This window comes from Suncus etruscus, chromosome 12, assembly GCF_024139225.1.
Source record: "Suncus etruscus isolate mSunEtr1 chromosome 12, mSunEtr1.pri.cur, whole genome shotgun sequence".
Taxonomy (NCBI): Eukaryota; Metazoa; Chordata; class Mammalia; order Eulipotyphla; family Soricidae; genus Suncus; species Suncus etruscus.
The window spans coordinates 21,621,676-21,641,650 of record NC_064859.1 but is presented as its reverse complement, the minus strand read 5'-3'; the positions used below and the strand labels follow the sequence as shown (position 1 = coordinate 21,641,650).

At 40.9% G+C, this 19,975-nt stretch overlaps 1 protein-coding gene across 1 annotated transcript in view; it reads left to right on the top strand.

Moving 5' to 3' along the window:
* The window catches only part of ALMS1 (ALMS1 centrosome and basal body associated protein), a 135,269-nt gene that overhangs the window by 59,988 nt on the left and 55,306 nt on the right, over positions 1 to 19,975 (top strand). Inside the window, 4 exon segments of the mRNA XM_049784566.1 lie at positions 12,942 to 13,161; positions 13,300 to 16,118; positions 16,395 to 17,591; positions 17,850 to 19,964. Coding sequence (XP_049640523.1) covers positions 12,942 to 13,161; positions 13,300 to 16,118; positions 16,395 to 17,591; positions 17,850 to 19,964 — 6,351 coding nt within the window.

Below are 19,975 nucleotides of genomic sequence, written 5' to 3'. Positions count from 1 at the left end.
TGGTTTAGGTATCAGGGTGATGTTGGCTTCATAAAAGCTATTTGGGAGTGTTTCCACTTGTTCAATTTCATGAAAGAGTCTTGCCAGGATTGGTAGTAGTTCCTCTTGGAAAGTTTGATAGAATTCATTAGTGAATCCATCTGGGCCTGGGCTTTTGTTTTTGGGTAGACTTTTGATTACCATTTTTATTTCATCAATGGTGATGGGGGTGTTTAGATATGCTACATCCTCTTCCTTCAACCGTGGAAGATTATAAGAGTCCAAGAATTTATCCATTTCTTCCAGGTTCTCAATTTAAGTGGCATAGAGTTTTTCAAAGTAGTTTCTGATTACCCTTTGAATCTCTGTCATATCAGTAGTGATCTCTCCTTTTTCATTCCTAATACGAGTTATCAAGTTTCTCTCTCTCTCTTTCTTTGTTAGGTTTGCCAGTGGTCTATCAATCTTGTTTATTTTTTCAAAGAACCAACTTCTGCTTTCGTTGATCTTTCGGACTGTTTTTTGGGTTTCCACTTCGTTGATTTCTGCTCTCAGCTTTGTTATTTCCTTCTGTCTTCCTATTTTTGGGTTCTTTTGTTGAGTACTTTCTAGTTCTATTAGCTGTGTCATTAAGCTACTCAGGTAAGCTCCTTCTTCCTTCCTGATGTGTGCTTGCAAAGCTATAAATTTTCCTCTCAGTACTGCTTTTGCTGTGTCCCATAAGTTCTGATAGTTTGTGTCTTTATTGTCATTTGTTTCCAGGAACCTTTTTATTTCCTCCTTGATTTCATCTCGGACCCACTGGTTATTGAGTATGAGGCTGTTTAACTTCCAGGTGTTAAAGTTTTTCTTCTGAGTCCCTTTGGAATTCACAAATAATTTCAGAGCCTTGTGGTCAGCGAAGGTAGTCTGCAAAATTTCTATCCTCTTGATCTTATGGAGGTATGTTTTATGTGCCAGCATGTAGTCTATCCTGGAGAATGTCCCATGTACATTGGAGAAGAATGTGTATCCAGGTTTCTGGGGATGGAGTGTCCTATATATATCCACTAGGCCTCTTTCTTCCATTTCTCTCCCCAGGTCTAATATATTCTTGTTGGGTTTCAGTCTGGTTGACCTATCCAGTGTTGACAAAGCAGTGTTGAGGTCCCCCACAATTATTGTGTTGTTATTGATATTGTTTTTCAGATTTGTCAACAGTTGTTTTAAATATTTTGCTGGCCCCTCATTTGGTGCATATATGTTTAGGAGAGTTATTTCTTCCTGCTCTACATACCCCTTGATTAATATAAAATGTCCATCTTTGTCCCTTACAACCTTCCTGAGTATAAAGTTTGCATTATCTGATATTAGTATGGCCACTCCAGCTTTTTTATGGGTGTTGTTTGCTTGGATAATTTTTCTCCAGCCTTTTATTTTGAGTCTATGTTTGTTCTGACTATTCAGGTGCGTTTCTTGTAGGCAGCAGAAGGTTGGATTGAGTTTTTTGATCCATTTAGCCACTCTGAGTCTCTTGACTGGTGCATTTAGTCCATTGACGTTGAGAGAAAGAATTGTCCTGGGATTTAATGCCATCTTTATATCGAAATTTGGTGTGTCTTTTGGTTAGTCTTGTTTTAAATTAGGTCTTTCAGTTTTTCTCTTAAGATTGGTTTTGAGTCTATAAAGTTTCTGAGCTGTTTTTTGTCTGTGAAACCATGTATTCTTCCGTCAAACCGGAAAGTGAGTTTTGCTGGGTACAGTATTCTAGGTGAAGCATTCATTTCATTCAGTCTTGTCACAATATCCCACCACTGCTTTCTGGCATTGAGTGTTTCTGGTGACAGGTCTGCTGTAAATTTCAAGGATGCTTGCTTGAATGTAATTTCCCCTTTTGATCTTGCTGTTTTCAGAATTCTGTCTCTATCTGTGGGATTTGTCATTGTGACTAGGATGTGTCTTGGGGTGGTTTTTCTTGGGTCTCTTTTGGTTGGTACTCTTCGAGCATGCAGGATTTGATCACATATATTCTTTAGCTCTGGAAGTTTCTCTTTAATGATGTTCTTGACCATTGATTCTTCCTGGAAATTTTCTTCCTGGGTCTCTGGGACTCCAATGATTCTTAAGTTGTTTCTGTTGATCTTATCATAGACTTCTATTTTCATCTGTTCCCATTCTTTGACTAATTTTTCCATTGTCTGTTCATTTGCTTTAAGTTTTTTTTTCCAATTTCTCCTGCTGTATGGAATTGTTATGTATCTCATCTTCCACAGCACCAAGTCTATTCTCAGCTTCTGATACCCTGTCCCAGAGCCAATTCATTTTGTCATTCACTTCGTTTACTGATTTTTTCAGGCCTGTTAGTTGACATGTTATTTCAGTTTGGAGTTTTGTGATTTCTGTCTTCAAATTTTCTTGATTATTATTAGTGTTCTGTTCCACTCTATCCATGGTTTTTTTGAGGTCTTTGAGCATCTTCCATATTGCTACTCTAAAGTCCTTATCTGAGAGGTTGATTAGTTGGTTGGTCATTAACTGGTCATCAGAATTGTCATCTTCATTCTCTATGTCTGATGCTGGCCTGCGTTGTTTCTCCATTGTCACACTTGTATTGTGGGTTTTTCTACGTGTTGTGGTGGTATTCATTTGTTATATGATGCAGGCAGCACACTTCTCTGGCTCCGCCCTTTCTGGATGGGCAGGCTTGCCTCCAAGGTAGAGGAGTCCTCCGTGGATGAAGCCTCACACAGGATCAAATCTTAGGCCCGAGCACACAGCAGAGAAGACAGTCTGGAGAGAAGTTCTTGCTTCTGTGATCCAACACAGTTCTTAGTGTGTTTTTTTTTTTTTTTCTTCTTGTGATGGTGTTATTTTTTAAAAAGAGCGCGCGGCTGCGTAGCGAAGTGGAGCTAAGTGCCTTCTGGAGCCTCTTTTCAGCCCACTCTCAAGAGGTTCACGCAACAGGATAGTAGAGAGACACACACAGGCAGCACTCAAAGTTTTTCACAGTCGGGCCCCACTGGACAGGTGTAGTTTTCACTCGCTTGCTTGGCAGCTTCAGAATGCTGTATTTTTGGGGTCGCTTCCCAGGATTCTGAGGAGAGTTGTTGGGTAGCTTCAGTTTTTGGGGGGTTTGCTTCCCAGGGCTCTGAGGTGAGCTTCCAGAGTTCAGGAAAGACAGAGAAGAGTAGGACAGGGCTCCCTTCAGGTCCTCAGTTTCCTCAGAAGGAGCACAGCCTGGTGGAGACTCTGCAGGTAGAGCAGTCAGCACTCTGCCTGGAAACCCCCACATCCAGCCATTTCTTACTCACTCACTGGCTCGCTGGGTAGCTTCCGAATGTAGTTTCTTTGGGGTTTGCTTCCCAGGGCTCTGAGGAGAGCTTCCAGAGTTCAGGAAAGACAGAGAAGAGTAGGACAGGGCTCCCTTCAGGTCCTCAGTTTCCTCAGAAGAAGCACAGCCGGGTGGAGACTCTGCAGGTAGAGCAATCAGCACTCTGCCTGGAAACCCCCACATGCAGCCATTTCTTACTCATTCACTGGCTCGCTGGCTAGCTTCCGAAAGTAGTTTTTTTGGAGTTCGCTTCCCAGGGCTCTGAGGAGAGCTTCCAGAGTTCAGGAAAAACAGAGAAGAGTAGGACAGGGCTCCCTTCAGGTCCTCAGTTTCCTCAGAAGAAGCACAACCGGGTGGAGACTCTGCAGGTTGAGCAATCAGCACTCTGCCTGGCAACCCCCACATCCAGCCATTTCTTACTCACTCACTGGCTCGCTGGGTAGCTTCCGAATGTAGTTTCTTTGGGGTTCGCTTCCCAGGGCTCTGAGGAGAGCTTCCAGAGTTCAGGAAAGACAGAGAAGAGTAGGACAGGGCTCCCTTCAGGTCCTCAGTTTCCTCAGAAGAAGCACAGCCTGGTGGAGACTCTGCAGGTAGAGCAATCAGCACTCTGCCTGGAAACCCCCACATCCAGCCATTTCTTACTCACTCACTGGCTCGCTGGCTAGCTTCCGAAAGTAGTTTTTTTGGAGTTCGCTTCCCAGGGCTCTGAGGAGAGCTTCCAGAGTTCAGGAAAGACAGAGAAGAGTAGGCTTGATTATTTCTCATCTCTTAAGTTTAATATTTCTTACCTTTTGTTTTATTGTTTGATGTTACTGGTCGTTTGAACATAAGGTATATGGAGAGTAAATGCTACACCACTGAGCTATTTCCCTGTACTTCCTTCCCACTCCCTTTTTAATGTAGCTGAAATTGTATTGATATTTTCAAAGAAAATAACTTCAATTTTTCTATTTTTCTACCCAAATTTAAAATTTCCGTTTTAGCTTTTATCATTTCCTCCTTGTATTTGCTTTTGTTATAGTTAGATCTTTTAAATTTTTCTTAAGATACAAGATTTGGTTATTGAGAACAGAGATAGGGATTGAAGTGCATACCCTTGCATGTTCAAGGACCTGAGTTCAATTCTCTGCAGCACATGACTCCTCAAGTACTTCCAGGTACAAACTTTGTGGCCCCTGTGAATAGCAGAATGAAACTCCAGTGATTCCAAGCATTTTCTAGCCCCAAGAGTGCCACATTATTAGAACCAAGCATTAAATATCCTGTGTGATTGACTAATAAATATTGCATGAATTGGTCTTAAGAGCCCCGAGGCACTGTTTGGAAAGCATTCCCCCCCCCAACAAATAATTAAGTTATTGATTTGAAATCTTTTGAATATTAGGTCTTTATATCAGTAATTCTTTTAAATCCAATTTTAGTTGCAGTGCCCTGAGTTTTGATTTGTTGTGCTTTAATTAATCCAAAATATTTTCTGATTTGCATTGTATTTTCTTTTTTTTTTTTGGTTTTTGGGCCATACCCGTCGATGCTCAGGGGTTACTCCTGGCTGTCTGCTCAGAAATAGCTCCTGGCAGGCACGGGGGACCATATGGGACACCAGGATTCGAACCAACCACCTGGATCGGCTGCTTGCAAGGCAAACGCCGCTGTGCTATCTCTTCGGGCCCTGTATTTTCTTTTTAATTGGTCCTTGGTTATTTGGAGTGTGCTGTTCAATTTCTATGTATTTGTGAATTCCCTCTTGTTACTGGTATCTCATTTTTATTGGAGAAAATATGCTGTGTATGCTTTAATGCATTTTATTGAGGCTTGTTTTCTCTCCTCCTATGTAGGTTAGTTTATCCTGTAGAATGTACAGTTTGTGCTTAAGAAGAATGTGCATTCTATTGTTGTTAAGTTTTGTGTTCTATAGGTGTCTTAGTTCTAGTGGGCTTAACAGTGTTCAAATCTTTTGTGTCCTTATTGATCTTCTTTCCTCCATTTTTAAAAGTAGGTATTGAGATCTCCAATTCATACTGTTTTATATTTGTCTGTTTTTCTCTGTTGTATCAGATTTACTAATGTATTTCGAGTTCATGGCATTTGATTTATGTTTTTAGATTATACATTATTACTATCTTTATGCTTATAATTATATTCCTGATGCAACATTTTTGTTATAAATTGTCCCTCTTTAATTTATGGCACTTTTGTTATTTTGTTTTTAAGTTTCTTTTGTCTTTTACCAGTATTAAGTGCTCCAGGTATTATGACAAATAATTATACAGCTTATCTCCCATCCTCCTTTTTTTAATTTTTTATTTTGTTCTACCTGGTTAATGATCAGGAGTTACTCCTGGCTCTGCACTCAAGGAATCACTCATATCAGTGCTCGGGGTGGGGTGGAGGGACCATATGAGATGCAGGAGAGTGAAGTCGGCTCAGCACATGCAAAACAAGTGCCCTACCCACTACATTACCTTTTCTTCTTTCTTCTTCTCCCTTTTTTGGGCTATGTGTGTATGCGTGTGTGCATATGTGTAACACTAGTTATCAATCTTCTATATGTGGAAAATATATGTACCATTGAGCACATGTGCTATACTAAAGTGCAATGGTCCTAGCCCACATTACTATCATTGTTATTATTTTATTATTATTGTTTTTATTTGAAGCTCTCTCTTCTAAACAGTACATTGTTAGATCTTGTTCATGTTTTTACTCCAAATTTGATGTTCTTATTGATATGATTGGGGTTACATTTCCTGACTTACAGTTGCTTTCATATGTTTCTTTTTTTTATTGTTTCTTTCCTTTTTCATTAAAATGACCATTTTTCCAAACATTTTAACTTCCCTATGATTTTTAAATCTTTAAATTAGTTATTTCTATAGGGTTTACAGAATTCCCTTATATAGGGGCTGGAGCAATAGCACAGCAGTAGGGTGATTGCCCTGCACGCAGCTGAGCCGGGATGGACCTGGGTTCAATCCCCAGTGCCCCATAAGGCTCAGAAATCGCTCCTGGCTTGGGAGTCCATATGGGATGCCAGGGGATCAAACCACGCTCTGTCCTAGGCTAGCGTGGGCAAGGCAGACACCTTACCACTTGTGCCACCGCTCTGGCCCTCACACTGCTTTCTTATCTAAGTTTGGATGTCATATATTTAGTCATTTCCATAATAATCATGTAGGAATTTCTCCCCCCACTAAATTGGGTAAAAAGGTTAGAAAAGAACTGTTTGTCTGGGGCTGGAGTGATAGCACAATGGTAGGGCATTTGCCTTGCATTCTGCTGACCTAGGGGGGGTGTATCCCATATAGTCCCCCTAGCCTGCCAGGAGCGATTTCTGGGTGCAGAGCCAGGAGTAATCCCTGAGCACCAATGGGTATGGTCCAAAAACAAACAAAAATAAAAAAGAACTGTTTTTGTTTAATAAATCTTAATTGAATTAAGCTTTTGATATCAGTTGCTTATGTTTTTTTTTTTTTATTGGCAAATTCCGTGGCTCCTATATTATGGTGGGCTGAGCCATGGTACAAAATTAGATCCTTAGTATGAGTCTGTATTATTTACAAATGGGATAAAATAAGTACAGTTTAAAGTATTGGAGGACTTCAAAATGCAGGAGATATTGAAAATGATACAATGAAATTTGTTTTAATGAGAATTATGGAGAATTTAGCAAGTATGGAAGTGAATTTAGTTGTAGGCACATGCTGAGTTTGACTTTTTTTTTTTTTTTTTTTTGGAGGGGGGGTCACATGCGGCAGTGCTCAGGGGATACTTCTGGCTCCACACTCAGAAATCGCTCCTGGCAGGCACAGGGAATCATTGGATGCTGGGATTTGAACCAATGACCTTCTGCATGAAAGGCAAACGCCTTACCTCCATGCTATCTCTCTGGCCCCTGAGTTTGACTTTTAGATTGTTTCGTGTGGTGTCTATTTGAAAATATAGAAATGTAAGAAGACTATAATATATGATTAAATTTCAGCTATAGTTAAATGCCTTTGGTAAAGCTGAGTTTTTGTTAGTTTTGTGGTTTTTTTTTTTTTTTTTTGGTTACTGTTCTGTTTGCATAAGAAACTTATTGTTTTTTGGAGCACTATGACAAGTGTATTATAAACTTCTGTAGAACTCATTGACTTATATAATACATAGTAAATGTCATTAGCATATTTCAAAGAGAGGAGTAAGATAAGAATGGAGGCTTTGAGCTTTTGTGGACGGAGTCAGTTCTCAAGAAAGTGGATCAAAGGAAAATAAAAATTGTATCTGGTTGGAGCACTGTATTTTAATTTTCTTATAGGTTTGTTTCTTGAATTATTTTAAAGCCTCTATTGATTTTTATTAATATAGTATCAAAAATGACCTATTTGTCTTCATGTTGTTTGGAGGGATAATATGGTTTGTGATTGCTGCCTCCACATGTAATTGATGTTAGGGTTTTTGCCATAATTTATTATTAAAGTCTAATCTTAACAGCTGCACAGTATTTCATTGTATAGATGTACCATGGTTTCTTTATCTACTTATTTGTTCTTAGACACTTGGATAAAGTGTTTAGGGAAAGCAGAGGACTTTTCTGCATTGTGTTTTATGGTATTTTGGGTATTTCCCACTAGTGGTATTGCTGGGTCATATAGGAGCTCAGTATCTAGTTTTTCTGAGGAATGTCCATATTATTTCCCAAAAGAGTCGACCAGTCAACACTCTCACCTGCAGTGAATGAGAGTCCCTTTCTCTCTATATCCACACTGGTTGTCCTTGTTTATTTTGATGTGTGCCAGTCTCTGTAGTATGAAATATCTCACTGTTGTTTTGATTTGTATCTCCTTGATGATTAGTGATGAGGAACACTTTTTCATGTGCCTTTTGGCCATCTGTATTTCTTCTTTGAGGAAGTTTCTGTTAATCTATTCTCCATACTTTGTGGGGTTTGGGGCCCCACTCAGTTGCATCACTCAAAGGTTACTTCTAGCTCTGCCCTCAGAAATTACTCTTGCAGGCTTGGGGGACCATGTGGAATGCCGGGGATTGAACTAGGTCAACCACGTGTAAGGCAAAGGCCCTACCTGCTGTGCTATTGCTCTGTCCCCTCCACATTTTTTGATGGGGTTAGATGTTTTTGTTCTTGGTTAGCTCTTCTGGTACTTTATATATCTTAGATATTAACCAATTATCAGTTGGATATTGCGTGAATGATTTCTCCCATTCCATGGTCTTTGTATTCTGATCGTTCCTTTTGAGGTGCAGAGCTTCTTAATTTAATGCAGACCCATTTGTATATATTTGCTTGGTCAGTGGTGTTTCATGCTTGAAGCTACTTTTAGCTTCAATGTCATGGCAAGTTCTGCATATGTTTTCTTTTGTACTTGGTTTCGGGTCTGTTACCTAGGTCTTTAATTCATTCTTATTTAATTTTTGTGTATGCATTCTGTTAGTGAGATCTAAGTTTTTTTTTTTTTTTTTGCATGTAGCTGACCAGTGTTACTAACACCATTTGTTGAAGAGGCTCTCCTTGCTTCACTTTGTGTATCTGCCATTTTATCAAAGATTCATTGATTATATACTTGAGGGTCTGACTTAGGATATTAAAGTCTATTCCACTGATCTAAGGATCTGTCTTTATTCTAATACAATTTGTTTGTTTGTTTTGGTTTTGTTTTTGGGTCATACCTGGCAGCACTCAGGGGTTACTCCTGGCTCTATGGTCAGGAATCGCTCCTGGCAGGCTTGGGGAACCATATGGGATGCCAGGATTCGAACCACCGTCCTTTGCATACGAGGCAAATGTCTTACCTCCATGCCATCTCTCCAACTCCACGATGATGTTTTAATTACTACTACTTTGTAATATGTTTTGAAGTTGTGAAGTTGTGGAATCCCCAAGGATTCCTTAAATATTCATGGAAGTTTATTGTAGCATATAAATTTCAGGACTGTTTGATCTATTTCTTCGAAAAATGATGTCATGTAATTTGCTTATATATGACTGATATGGAGAGTAGTATGCTGAGCCAGAACCAGGGAGATGGATATAGTATTATCACATTTGTTTGATATTAAAAAAATAGTATAGTTAGTAATAATTTCCAAGACAATAGAGACTAGGGCCAGGAGGACCAGTCCATGGTAGGACTCTTCCCACAGAATGTAGGGGAGTGTAGTTAGGGCAGAGAAGGGATCGCTGTTATGCAAGCGCTAGCCAAGGATCAGGACCGCAGTTCGATCCTCTGGCGTCCCATATGGTCCCCCCAAGCCAGGGGCAATTTCTGAGGCTTAGCCAGGAGTAACCCCTGAGCATCAAATGGGTGTGGCCCGAAAAACAAAAACAAAACAAAAAAAAACAAAAACAGTCATAGAATTTTAGTTTTTAAAGAACTGGGTGTTAATTTCAATGATCTCAACTGTATAGTTTCTATTTTATTCTGTCAACTATCTGGCCTTCTTTTGTACTTCCTTTCTAGTTCTTTGAGATGTAAAAAGCAAGTTGGTAGAGTTTTTCTTGGTCCTTGAGATAAGCATTTATCACTGTGAATTTGCCTCTATTGAATTGCTTGTTCTGTTTCCAGAATTTTGGTAAGCTATATTTTTATTTCAATTTGAATCAAGGTAGTTTAAGGCTTTTTTCTTCTTTATGCATTTCTTATTTGGGTTGCTAGTATTTTCTTTTTCTTAATTTTTGAGGCTTTTTCTTGTGGGTCCGAAGCAGTGGCACAAACAGTAGGATGTTTGCCTTGCTACGCAGTAATATAGGATGGACCATGATTCAATCCCCCAGTGTCCCATATGGTCCTCCAAGCCTGGAGTGATTTCTGAGCGCATAGCCAGGAGTAATGCCTGAGCATCACTGGTGTGGCCGAACCAATTGTATAGCTCATATTCCTTTCAAGTCAATGTGAAGGTTCATTCTTTTCTTCTCTTACTTTCCCTCGAAGAGTTTGAATTATTCCTTATATCTTCATAATTTACCCTTTAATTCAGTTCAGTCAATTTTCTGCTACTTTTTGAAACTTACCAGGGATTTAGAAAGACAGTAGTGCTGGTTAAAAGTGTTTATTTAGTATTTATAATTTTCATTTATAATTATTTTATAGTAGAATTAAAAGAGTTGAATAGTTTTTATTAATAGAGTTAAAAGTGTTACAGTTTTTATAGAGCTAAAAGGCTCAAAGGCTTATTTTTGTCACTTTCTCAAAAAAATTTATTTTTCTTTATTACTCAAAATATATTGAGGTCTAATAGCATTGGAAATCACCAAGGCTAAATGTTAGAAATGTTGGATTTCAAACTTGATTTTCAAGCCACCGTTCTCCCTTTAACATATATCTTCTTGCTTGTCTCTCCATCTCTTTGGACTCTGGGGAAGCCTGTGTTGTCTTTTGAACTTGTTTTTTCTCACTTTTTTTCTCCTCATATTTTTGTAAGTAAGTTTAAATAAATGCTATCTTTAAAGAAAAACGAAAGAAATGTTGAATTTTATATTCCACTTTACATCTACTTAGATTCTGCAGGTTAACAATTTCTCCACTTTGAAAAGCATTTCTTTAAAAACGTTGAAACTTAATTCTTCTCTGTGTAATGTGTAGATTATATTTTACATATAAACCATTTTTACACAATCTGACATCCTATATTTTTTTTATTTTTCCAGGGTTTTGTTTTGTCTCCTTCCTATTAGAATATAAGCTGGAGTTGTCTGCTTATTGCTTTCATTTTATATAATTAGGACAGTAACTGGTACATAGTAAATACATACTTTTTCCCCATGTTTTGGGTCACACCTAAAGGTGCTCAGTATCACTTGTTTTGTTTTTTTTTTTTTTGGTTTTTGGGCCACACCCGGTGACGCTCAGGGGTTACTCCTGGCTATGTGCTCAGAAGTCGCTCCTGGCTTGGGGGACCATATGGGATGCCGGGGGATCGAACCGCGTTCCGTCCAAGGCTAGCACAGGTAAGGCAGGCACCTTACCTCTAGCGCCACCGCCCGGCCCCTCTCAGTATCACTTGTAGCAGTGCTCAGGGACCACTTAGAGTGCTGGGGACTGAATTAGGTAGGGTCAGCTGCATGCAAAGCACTTTATTGTTTTGCTGGCAGCAGTAAACACTTTAAGAAAATAAGTGTATTAGTTTTAAAGTTTAAATACTCTATAATGCAATAAAAATAGAAATACTTTCATTATAGGAAGTTAGTTCTATGTGTTTATATCTTCTCATCTCTTCCCATTGATATTGAATCTGTGGTTCTATAGTTTATTTTCAGGTAAATTATAAACTCTTGCTCATGTTATATAGAATTAGATTCAAAATCTTTAGAAATGGGGGCCAGAGAGATAGCATGGAGGTAGGGCATTTGCCTTGCATGCAGAAGGACAGTGTTTCGAATCCTGGCATCCTATATGATCCCCTGAGTGTGCCAGGAGCGATTTCTGAGTGTAGAGCCAGGAGTAATTCCTGAGTGCTGCTGGGTGTGACCTCAAAACAAAAAACAAAAATTTTTAGAAATGAAATGTGGAGAGGTGAGAGAGATAGATAGATAAGAGAGAGAGAAGTGTAATATAAAATTTTTATTTTTGTATACTCAACTATTTTTATTCAAAGAGTCACTTAAACTCAACTAATTGAGAGAATCTTTTGGGTCCTTGTCCTGTTTTTATAGGACCTATGGGCAGAGGTGAATTTATGAAAGTTAGCTGATGACCTTCTGCTAATCCATAAAATATATGTATTTTGTCTCTGAGGGATCTCATGTCAGTCTGTTAGTATAAGCATAGCATTACAACCAACTAGTTCATTACGTTATAGGTAGGATGACAGTCCACAGCATAAAGACGTATTTTATGTCACATTGAAAATTCTTTTTTTTAAACTTTATTTATTGATTAATTGGTTTTCGGGCCACACCCAGCGGCACTCAGTGATTACTCCTATCGCTGTGCTATTTCTTTGACCCCGACATTGAAAATTATTTTAAAAAATTAAAATTTTTGATTTACACCTTTTTCATACTGAATAGACTGAAAACAAAAAACTCTAATGCTAGGGGCCAAAGAGATAATACTGGGGCTAAATAAAATACTTGCTTTGCAGCGTGGCCAATCTTGTTTAAATTTCTAGCACCGTGAGTGATATCTGAACACAGAACCAGGAATAATCTAAAAATACTCCTGATGTGGCTCCAAAACAACATTTTTTAAAGTTCCCACTGTATTATTGAATATTTAATTTATTTCCACATTAGTTTGTTGTTAAAAATGTAACTTTTTAATCAGTATTTTTCCCCATTGATAACAATCTCTCTCTCTCTTTGTTTTTTTTGTTTGTTTGTTTGTTTGTTTTTTTGGGCCACACCATTGCTCAGGTGTTATTCCTGGCTATGTGCTCAGAAATCGCCCCTGGCTTGGGGGGACCCTATGGGATTGGGGGGTAGGGGGGAATGGAACCGAGGTCCATCCTAGGTTAGCGCTTACAATGCAGGCACCTGACCTCTAGCGCCATCTCTCTGGCCCCTGATGACAATTTCTTTAAGATTCTTTTCTTAAAGATTAAAAGCTCAAGTCAGGAAATACTGCTTTTTTTTTTTAATCTTTTAGTGCATTATAAGCAATACTTTTTAAATATCACTAGTATTTAGGATACTAACAGTATTAACATTTCTTTTTAGGACCTACTACTAGAGGAGGCATAGCTAAAATTACACAACCAAACTTGAAACCAGGCATCACTTCTACCACTTCTGGAGATTCAGAATTTGAATCTCTTTTGCCCTTGTCCCCTGAGGACGTTCCACAGTTGTCTGTAAGGTCTCCTCAATATAGTGATACTCTCAATCAAAGGCTACTCAGTCATCTAGCTGAAGAAAGTCTGAAAGTTTCAGCTGTTCCTGAACTAGAGGAGCAGAAGGCTGAGAAAACAACACCACTATATTCCTATTCAGATAGAGACAAGCACATTTCCTCACAGCAAGAGCTCCTAGATAGTCATTTACTTAAAGAGACTCTAATCAAAGTTTCAGCTCCCTTTGAACCAGCTGATCAAAAGAGTGGGACACCTAGAAAGTTCTCTTACTTACATGGAGAGAAATCCCATGTTGACTATCCACCAACATTGTCAGACAGCCGTCTAATTGTACAGGCTCAGGCTGTTGCACCTGTTCCTGGATTCACTGAGCAGACTCCTGGGATACCACAAACACCTTCCAGTTCCATTTCACAAAGAGAGAAGCCCGCTGTTTTTTATCAGCAGGACTTACAAAATAGTAATTTAACTGAGCAAGCTCAAAATATTCCTGTTGTTCCTGGATCAGATCTTCAGAAGACTGGGATACTCAAAGTAACTCCTCCTTCCCAGAGAGAGACACACCAGTATTTTCTTCAGGAATTATCAGACCCTCATCTAACTGAAAAGGATCAGGAAGTTTCTTCTGTCCTTGGACTAGCAGGCCAAGAGCCTAGGAGACCAATTACACATTCTACTTCATACCCCAAAAGAGAGAAACTCAGAGTTGTCTTTCATCAGGAGATACCAGCCAGTCATTTAACTGAAGAGGCTCTGAGAGTTTCTTCTGTGACTAGCCTTCCAGACCAAGACACTGTTAGATCATTAACACCCTTACAGAGCAAAAAACCCAGACTTGTCTTTCAGCAGGAAATACCAGACCGTCATCTAACTGAAGAGCATCTGAACGATTTTTCTGTAGTTGGATTAAGAGACCAAGAAACTGAGAGACCAACAACACCCTCTACTTCTAACTTACAGAGAGGAAAACCTAGCCTTGTCATTCAGCAGGAGATAAGAGACAGTCATCTACCTAGAGAGGCCTTCAATGTTTCTTCTCTTCAAGGGTTAGTGGACCAGGAAACTGGGAGACCGATAATATCATCTACTTCCTTACAGAGAGGAAAACCCAGCCTTGTCTATCAGCAGGAGATACCAGGCAGTCATTTAACTGAAGAGGCTTTCAAAGTTTCTACTGTTCTTGGAGTAGCAGGACAGGAGACAGGGAGATCACCAACACCCTCTACTTCTTCCTTACAGAGAGGAAAACTCAGACTTGTTTACCAGCAGGAGATACCAGATAGTCATCGAACTGAAGAATCTCTGAAAGAGTCTTCCTTACTTGGACTCACAGACCAAGAGACTGGGAGACCAATAACACCCTCTATTTCTTACTTACAGAGAGGGAAATCCAGAATTGTCCTCCAACAGGAGATATCAGATAGTCATCTGCCTGAGGAGAGTCTGAAATTCTCTTCTGTTCCTGAACTAGCAGGCCAGGATCCCAGGAGGCAAATAACACTTTCTACTTCTTCCTTACAGAGGGGGAAAACCAGCTCAGTCTATCTGCATGAGATATCAGAAAGTCGCCTACCCAAAGAGGCTTTCCAAGTTTCCTCTGTTCTTGAACTAATAGACCAGGAGGCTGGGAGACCAATAACACCCTCTACTTCCTCCTTCCAGAGAGGGAAACCCAGCCTTCTCTATCAGCAGGAGATACCAGACACTCATCTATCTGAAGAAGCTCTTATAGTTTCTTCTGTTCTTGGACTCACAGACCAGGAGACTGGGAGACCAACGACCTCGTCAATTTCCTCCTTACAGAGAGGAAAACCCAGCCTGGTCTACCAGGAGATACCAGGCAGTCATTTAGCTGAGGAGGTTTTGGAAGAGTCTTTCGTTCTTGGACCCACGGACCAGGAGACTGGGAGACCAGTAACATACTCTGCTTCCTTCTTACGGAGTAGAAAACCAGGCATTGTCTATCAGCAGGAGATCCCAGGCAGTCATCTAACCGAAGAGGCTCTCAAAGTTTCTTCTGGTTTTGGACTCACAGATCAAGAAACTGGGAGACCAATAACACCTGCTACTTCCTCCTTCCAGAGAGGGAAACCTAACCTTGTCTATCAGCAGGAGATCCCAGGCAGCCATCTAACTGAGGAGGCTCTGCAAGAGTCTTCTATTCTTTACCCCATAGACGAGGAGACTGGGAGACCAGTAATAACACCTGATTCCTCCTTACAGAGAGGAAAACCTAGCCTTGTCTATCAGCAGGAGATACCAGGCAGCCATCTAACTGAGGAGACTTTGCAAGAGTCTTCTTTTCTTTACCCCACAGACCAGGAGACTGGGAGACTAGTAACACCTGCTTCCTCACAGAGAGGAAAACCCAGCCTTGGCTATCAGCAGGAGATCCGAGGCAGCCATCTAACTGAGGAGGCTCTGCAAGAGTCTTTCGCTCTTTACCCCATAGACAAGGAGAGTGGAAGACCAGTAATACCACCCACTTCCTCCTTACAGAGAGAAAAACCTAGCTTTGTCTATCAGCAGAAGCTCCCAGACAGTCGTCTAACTGAAGAGGCTCTCAAAGGTTCTTCTGTACTTGGACTCAAGGACCAAGAGACTGGGAGACAGATAACATCCTCTACTTCCTCCTTTCAAAAAGGGAAACCCAGCCTTGTCTATCAGCAGGAGATCCCAGGCAGCCATCTAACTGAGGAGGCTCTCAAAGATTCTTCTGGTTTTGGACTCACAGGCCAGGGAACTGGGAGACCAATAACACCTGCTACTTCCTCCTTCCAGAGAGGGAAACCTAACCTTGTCTATCAGCAGGAGATCCCAGACAGTCGTCTAACTGAAGAGGCTCTCAAATTTTCTTCTGTTCTTGGACTCAAGGACCAGGAGACTGGGAGACAGATAATATCCTCTACTTCCTCCTCCCAGAGAGGGAAACCCAGCCTTATCTATCAGCAGGAGATACCAGGCAGCCATCTAACTGAGGAGGCTTTGCAAGAGTCTTCTTTTCTTTACCCCACAGACCAGGAGACTGGGAGACTAGTAACACCTGCTTCCTCACAGAGAGAAAAACCCAGTCTTGTCTATGAGCAGGAGATCCCAGGCAGCCATCTAACTAAAGAGGCTCTTGAAGATTCTTCTGGTTTTGGACTCACAGGCCAGGGAACTGGGAGACCAATAACACCTGCTACTTCCTCCTTCCAGAGAGGGAAACCTAACCTTGTCTATCAGCAGGAGATCCCAGGCAGCCATCTAACTGAGGAGGCTCTGCAAGAGTCTTCTTTTCTTTACCCCACAGACCAGGAGACTGGGAGATTAGTAATACCTGCTTCCTCACAGAGAGGAAAACCCAGCCTTGGCTATCAGCAGGAGATCCCAGGCAGCCATCTAACTGAAGGGGCTCTCAAAGTTTCTTCTGGTGTTGGACTCACAGATCAGGAAACTGGGAGACCAATAACACCTGCTACTTCCTTCTTCCAGAGAGGGAAACCTAGCCTTGTCTATCAGCAGGAGATCCCAGGCAGCCATCTAACTGAGGAGGCTCTGCAAGAGTCTTCTGTTCTTTACCCCATAGACGAGGAGACTGGGAGACCGGTAATACCATCTGCTTCCTTACAGAGAGGAAAACCTAGCCTTGTCTATCAACAGGAGATCCCAGACCATCGTCTAACTGAAGAAGCTCTCAAAGATTCTTCTGTTCTTGGACTCAAGGCCCAGGAGACTGGCAGACCAGTAACACCTGCTACTTCCTCCTTCCAAAGAGGGAAACCCAGCCTTATCTATCAGCAGGAGATACCAAGCAGTCGTCTAACTGAGGAGGCCCTGCAAGAGTCTTCCGTTCTTTACCCCACATACCAGGAGACTGGGAGACGGGTTACACCTGCTTACTCCTCACAGAGAGGAAAACCTAGCTTTGTCTATCAGCAGGAGATACCAGGCAGTCATTTAACTGAAGAGGCTATCAACATTTCTTCTGGTTTTGGACTTACAGATCAAGAAACTGGGAGACCAATAACACCTGCTACTTCCCCCTTACAGAGAGGAAAATCTGCCATTGTCTATCCTCAGGAGATCCCAGACAGTCGTCTAACTGAAGAGGCTCTCAAATTTTCTTCTGTTCTTGGACTCAAGGACCAGGAGACTGGGAGACCAATAACATCCTCTACTTTCTCCTCCCAGAGAGGGAAACCTACCCTTGTCTATCAGCAGGAGATACCAGGCAGTCATCTAACTGAGGAAGCTCTAAAAGAGTCTTCCGTCGTTGGACCCACAGACCAGAAGATAGGGGGACCAGTAACATCCTCTGCCTCCTTCCTACAGAGAGGAAAACCTAGTTTTTTATATCAGCAGGAGATCCCAGACAGCCATCTAACTGAAGAGGCTCTCAAAGTTTCTCCTCTACATGGATTAGTGGACCAGGAGACTGAGAGACAAACTGCACCCTCTAATTTCTACTCACAAAGGGAGAAGCCTAATATTTTTTATCACCAGGAATCACCAGATAGTCCCTTAAGAGAAGAGGGTCTGAGAGTTTTACCTTCTGACCAAAGCCCTGGGATTCCGATAGAGTCCAATTTTCTTAGAGTAACATCTAGTAATTCCTACCAACAGGCTTATCCAGGCAGTCTTCTACCTGACAAGGTTAAGGGTGTTTTAGATGCTCCTGGACTAGCTGAAATAAAGAGTAGGTTACCATCAGAAGTGTCTAGTTTGTACTCATCTAGAGACCATAGTGTTTTTTATCAGCAGGACTTGCCAGTTGATAATCTAACTCAACAAGCTAAGAAAATTTCAGCTACTTCTGCTTCCATTGATCAGAGTACTGGGATATCAAGAGTAACCTCTGCTGCTTACTTACATAAAGAAAAACCATTTAATTTTTATCCACAGGACTTGTCAGACAAGCATTTATCTGAGGAGTCTCTCAAAGTTTCAGCTGCTCCTCAATTAGCTGACTGGAAGAGTGGGTTACCGTTAACATCTTCTAGTTCTTCCTCTTCTAGAGAGAAACCCGTTTATTTGTACCCACAGGATATACCGGGCATACTCACCAAAGACACACTGAAAGGTTTAGCAGTTTCTGGAGCAGCTGAGCAGAAGACTGGAATACTGACAGACTTGACTTCATTTGCACATAGAGAAAAGTCCTTTGTTTCCCCCCCACCCCTCTTACCATTTAGTCATCTACCTGATGAATCAAAAGTTTTGACTATTCCTGGACTGGTAGACCAGAAGACTGGGTTGCCTTCAGAATCACCTAGTTCCCACCCACATAGAGAGAAGTCGATTATTTTCTACCATCAGGATTTGGTGGATAGTATTGCCCCTGAGGAAGCTTTGAAAAATTTCACTACTCTGGGACCAGGTGATCTGGAGACTAGTTTTCCATTAAAATCTAGTTTCTACTCTCATAGAGGAAAGCCTGTTATTCCTTATCAACAGGTGTTGCTAGGTAGTCCTTTAATTGAGTCGGATCAGGAAGTGTCATCTGTTCCTGAATTAGCTGACCAGAAAAATAGGATAGTCACAGAATCCTCTTCCTCCTCATCTAGGGAGAAGCCCATTACTTACTACCCACAGGAGTTTCGAGTTAGTCCTGAAACTGAGTTTCAGAGTCCAAAAGTTGCAGCTGATCTTAGAACAACAGATCAGAAGAGTGGGATCCCTACTATACTATCTAGTTCCTCTCTCCACATAGAGAAGCCCATCAGTTCTTACAAACGGAAGTCACCAGATCTTACTGAAGAGGCTTTACAAATTTTAGGGGCTTCTGTATCACCTGATAAGCAGGCTAGGATATCAAAAGTACCCTCTTCTTCCTATTCAAAGAGAGAGCATCCTGTTGTTTCCCACCAACAGAACTTGCTATATAGATCAGCTTTGAAAGATTCAGCTTCTAGCCCAGATGCTCAGAAGCTTGGAACATTAGTACTGTCTCCTTCCTTCTCAAAACGAGAGAAGCCCACTGTTTTCCAACAGGGTTTACCAGATAGACGTCTTACTGAAGAGGTACTAAAAGTTTCAGCTACTGAGCCAGCTGACCAGAGGCCTGAGATATCAAGAGTGCCCTCCCCTTCCTCTGCACAAAGTGAAAAGCCCATTGTTTTCTACCAATCGGGTGTGCCAGATCGACAACTTACTGAAGAGACTCAGAAAGTTTCAGCTGTTCCTGGAATAAGTGACCAACAAAAGACCAGGATACTAATAGAAAGTGTTCCTCCTTCCTCCTATAGAGAGAAGCCTAATTTTTACCAGCAGGAGTTGCAAGGTAGTCATCAAAGTGAAGAGGCTTTGAAAGTTTCAGCTATTTCTCGACCAGTAGACCAGAAGATTGGGATACCTACATTACCATCAAGTTTCTATCCACACATAGAGAAGCCAATCAGTTCTTACCGGAAAAGGGGGCCAGATCTTACTGAAAAAGCTTTAAAAATTTTACAGGCTTCTGGACTAACTGACCAGAAGCCTGTAACCGCTACTTCTTACCCATATAGTGAGAAGCCCATCTTCTCTTACCAGCAAGAGTTGGGAAAGCATCCTAAAGAGCATACTTTAAAACCCTTACAACTTTCTGGACCAGGTGACCAGAAAACTGGTAAGCCTTTTGTGCCCTTTACTTCCCGCTTACTTAGAGGAGTCCCTATCTTTTCTTCTGAGAAGGAATTGTCTGATACTTCTGACAATAATTTGAAAGTTTCAGATGTTCCTGGACTAGCTGACCTGAAGACTGGGACACTAACAGTCCCCTTTGATTCCTATTCATATAGAAAGAAGACTGGTCACCTTTACCCACAGGAGTTACTAGATCATACTGACCAATCTTTAAAAGTTTCTCTTCCTGGACCAGCTGACCAAAAGACTGAGATACCTGTAGAACCTTCTAATTCTTATTTACATAAAGATAAA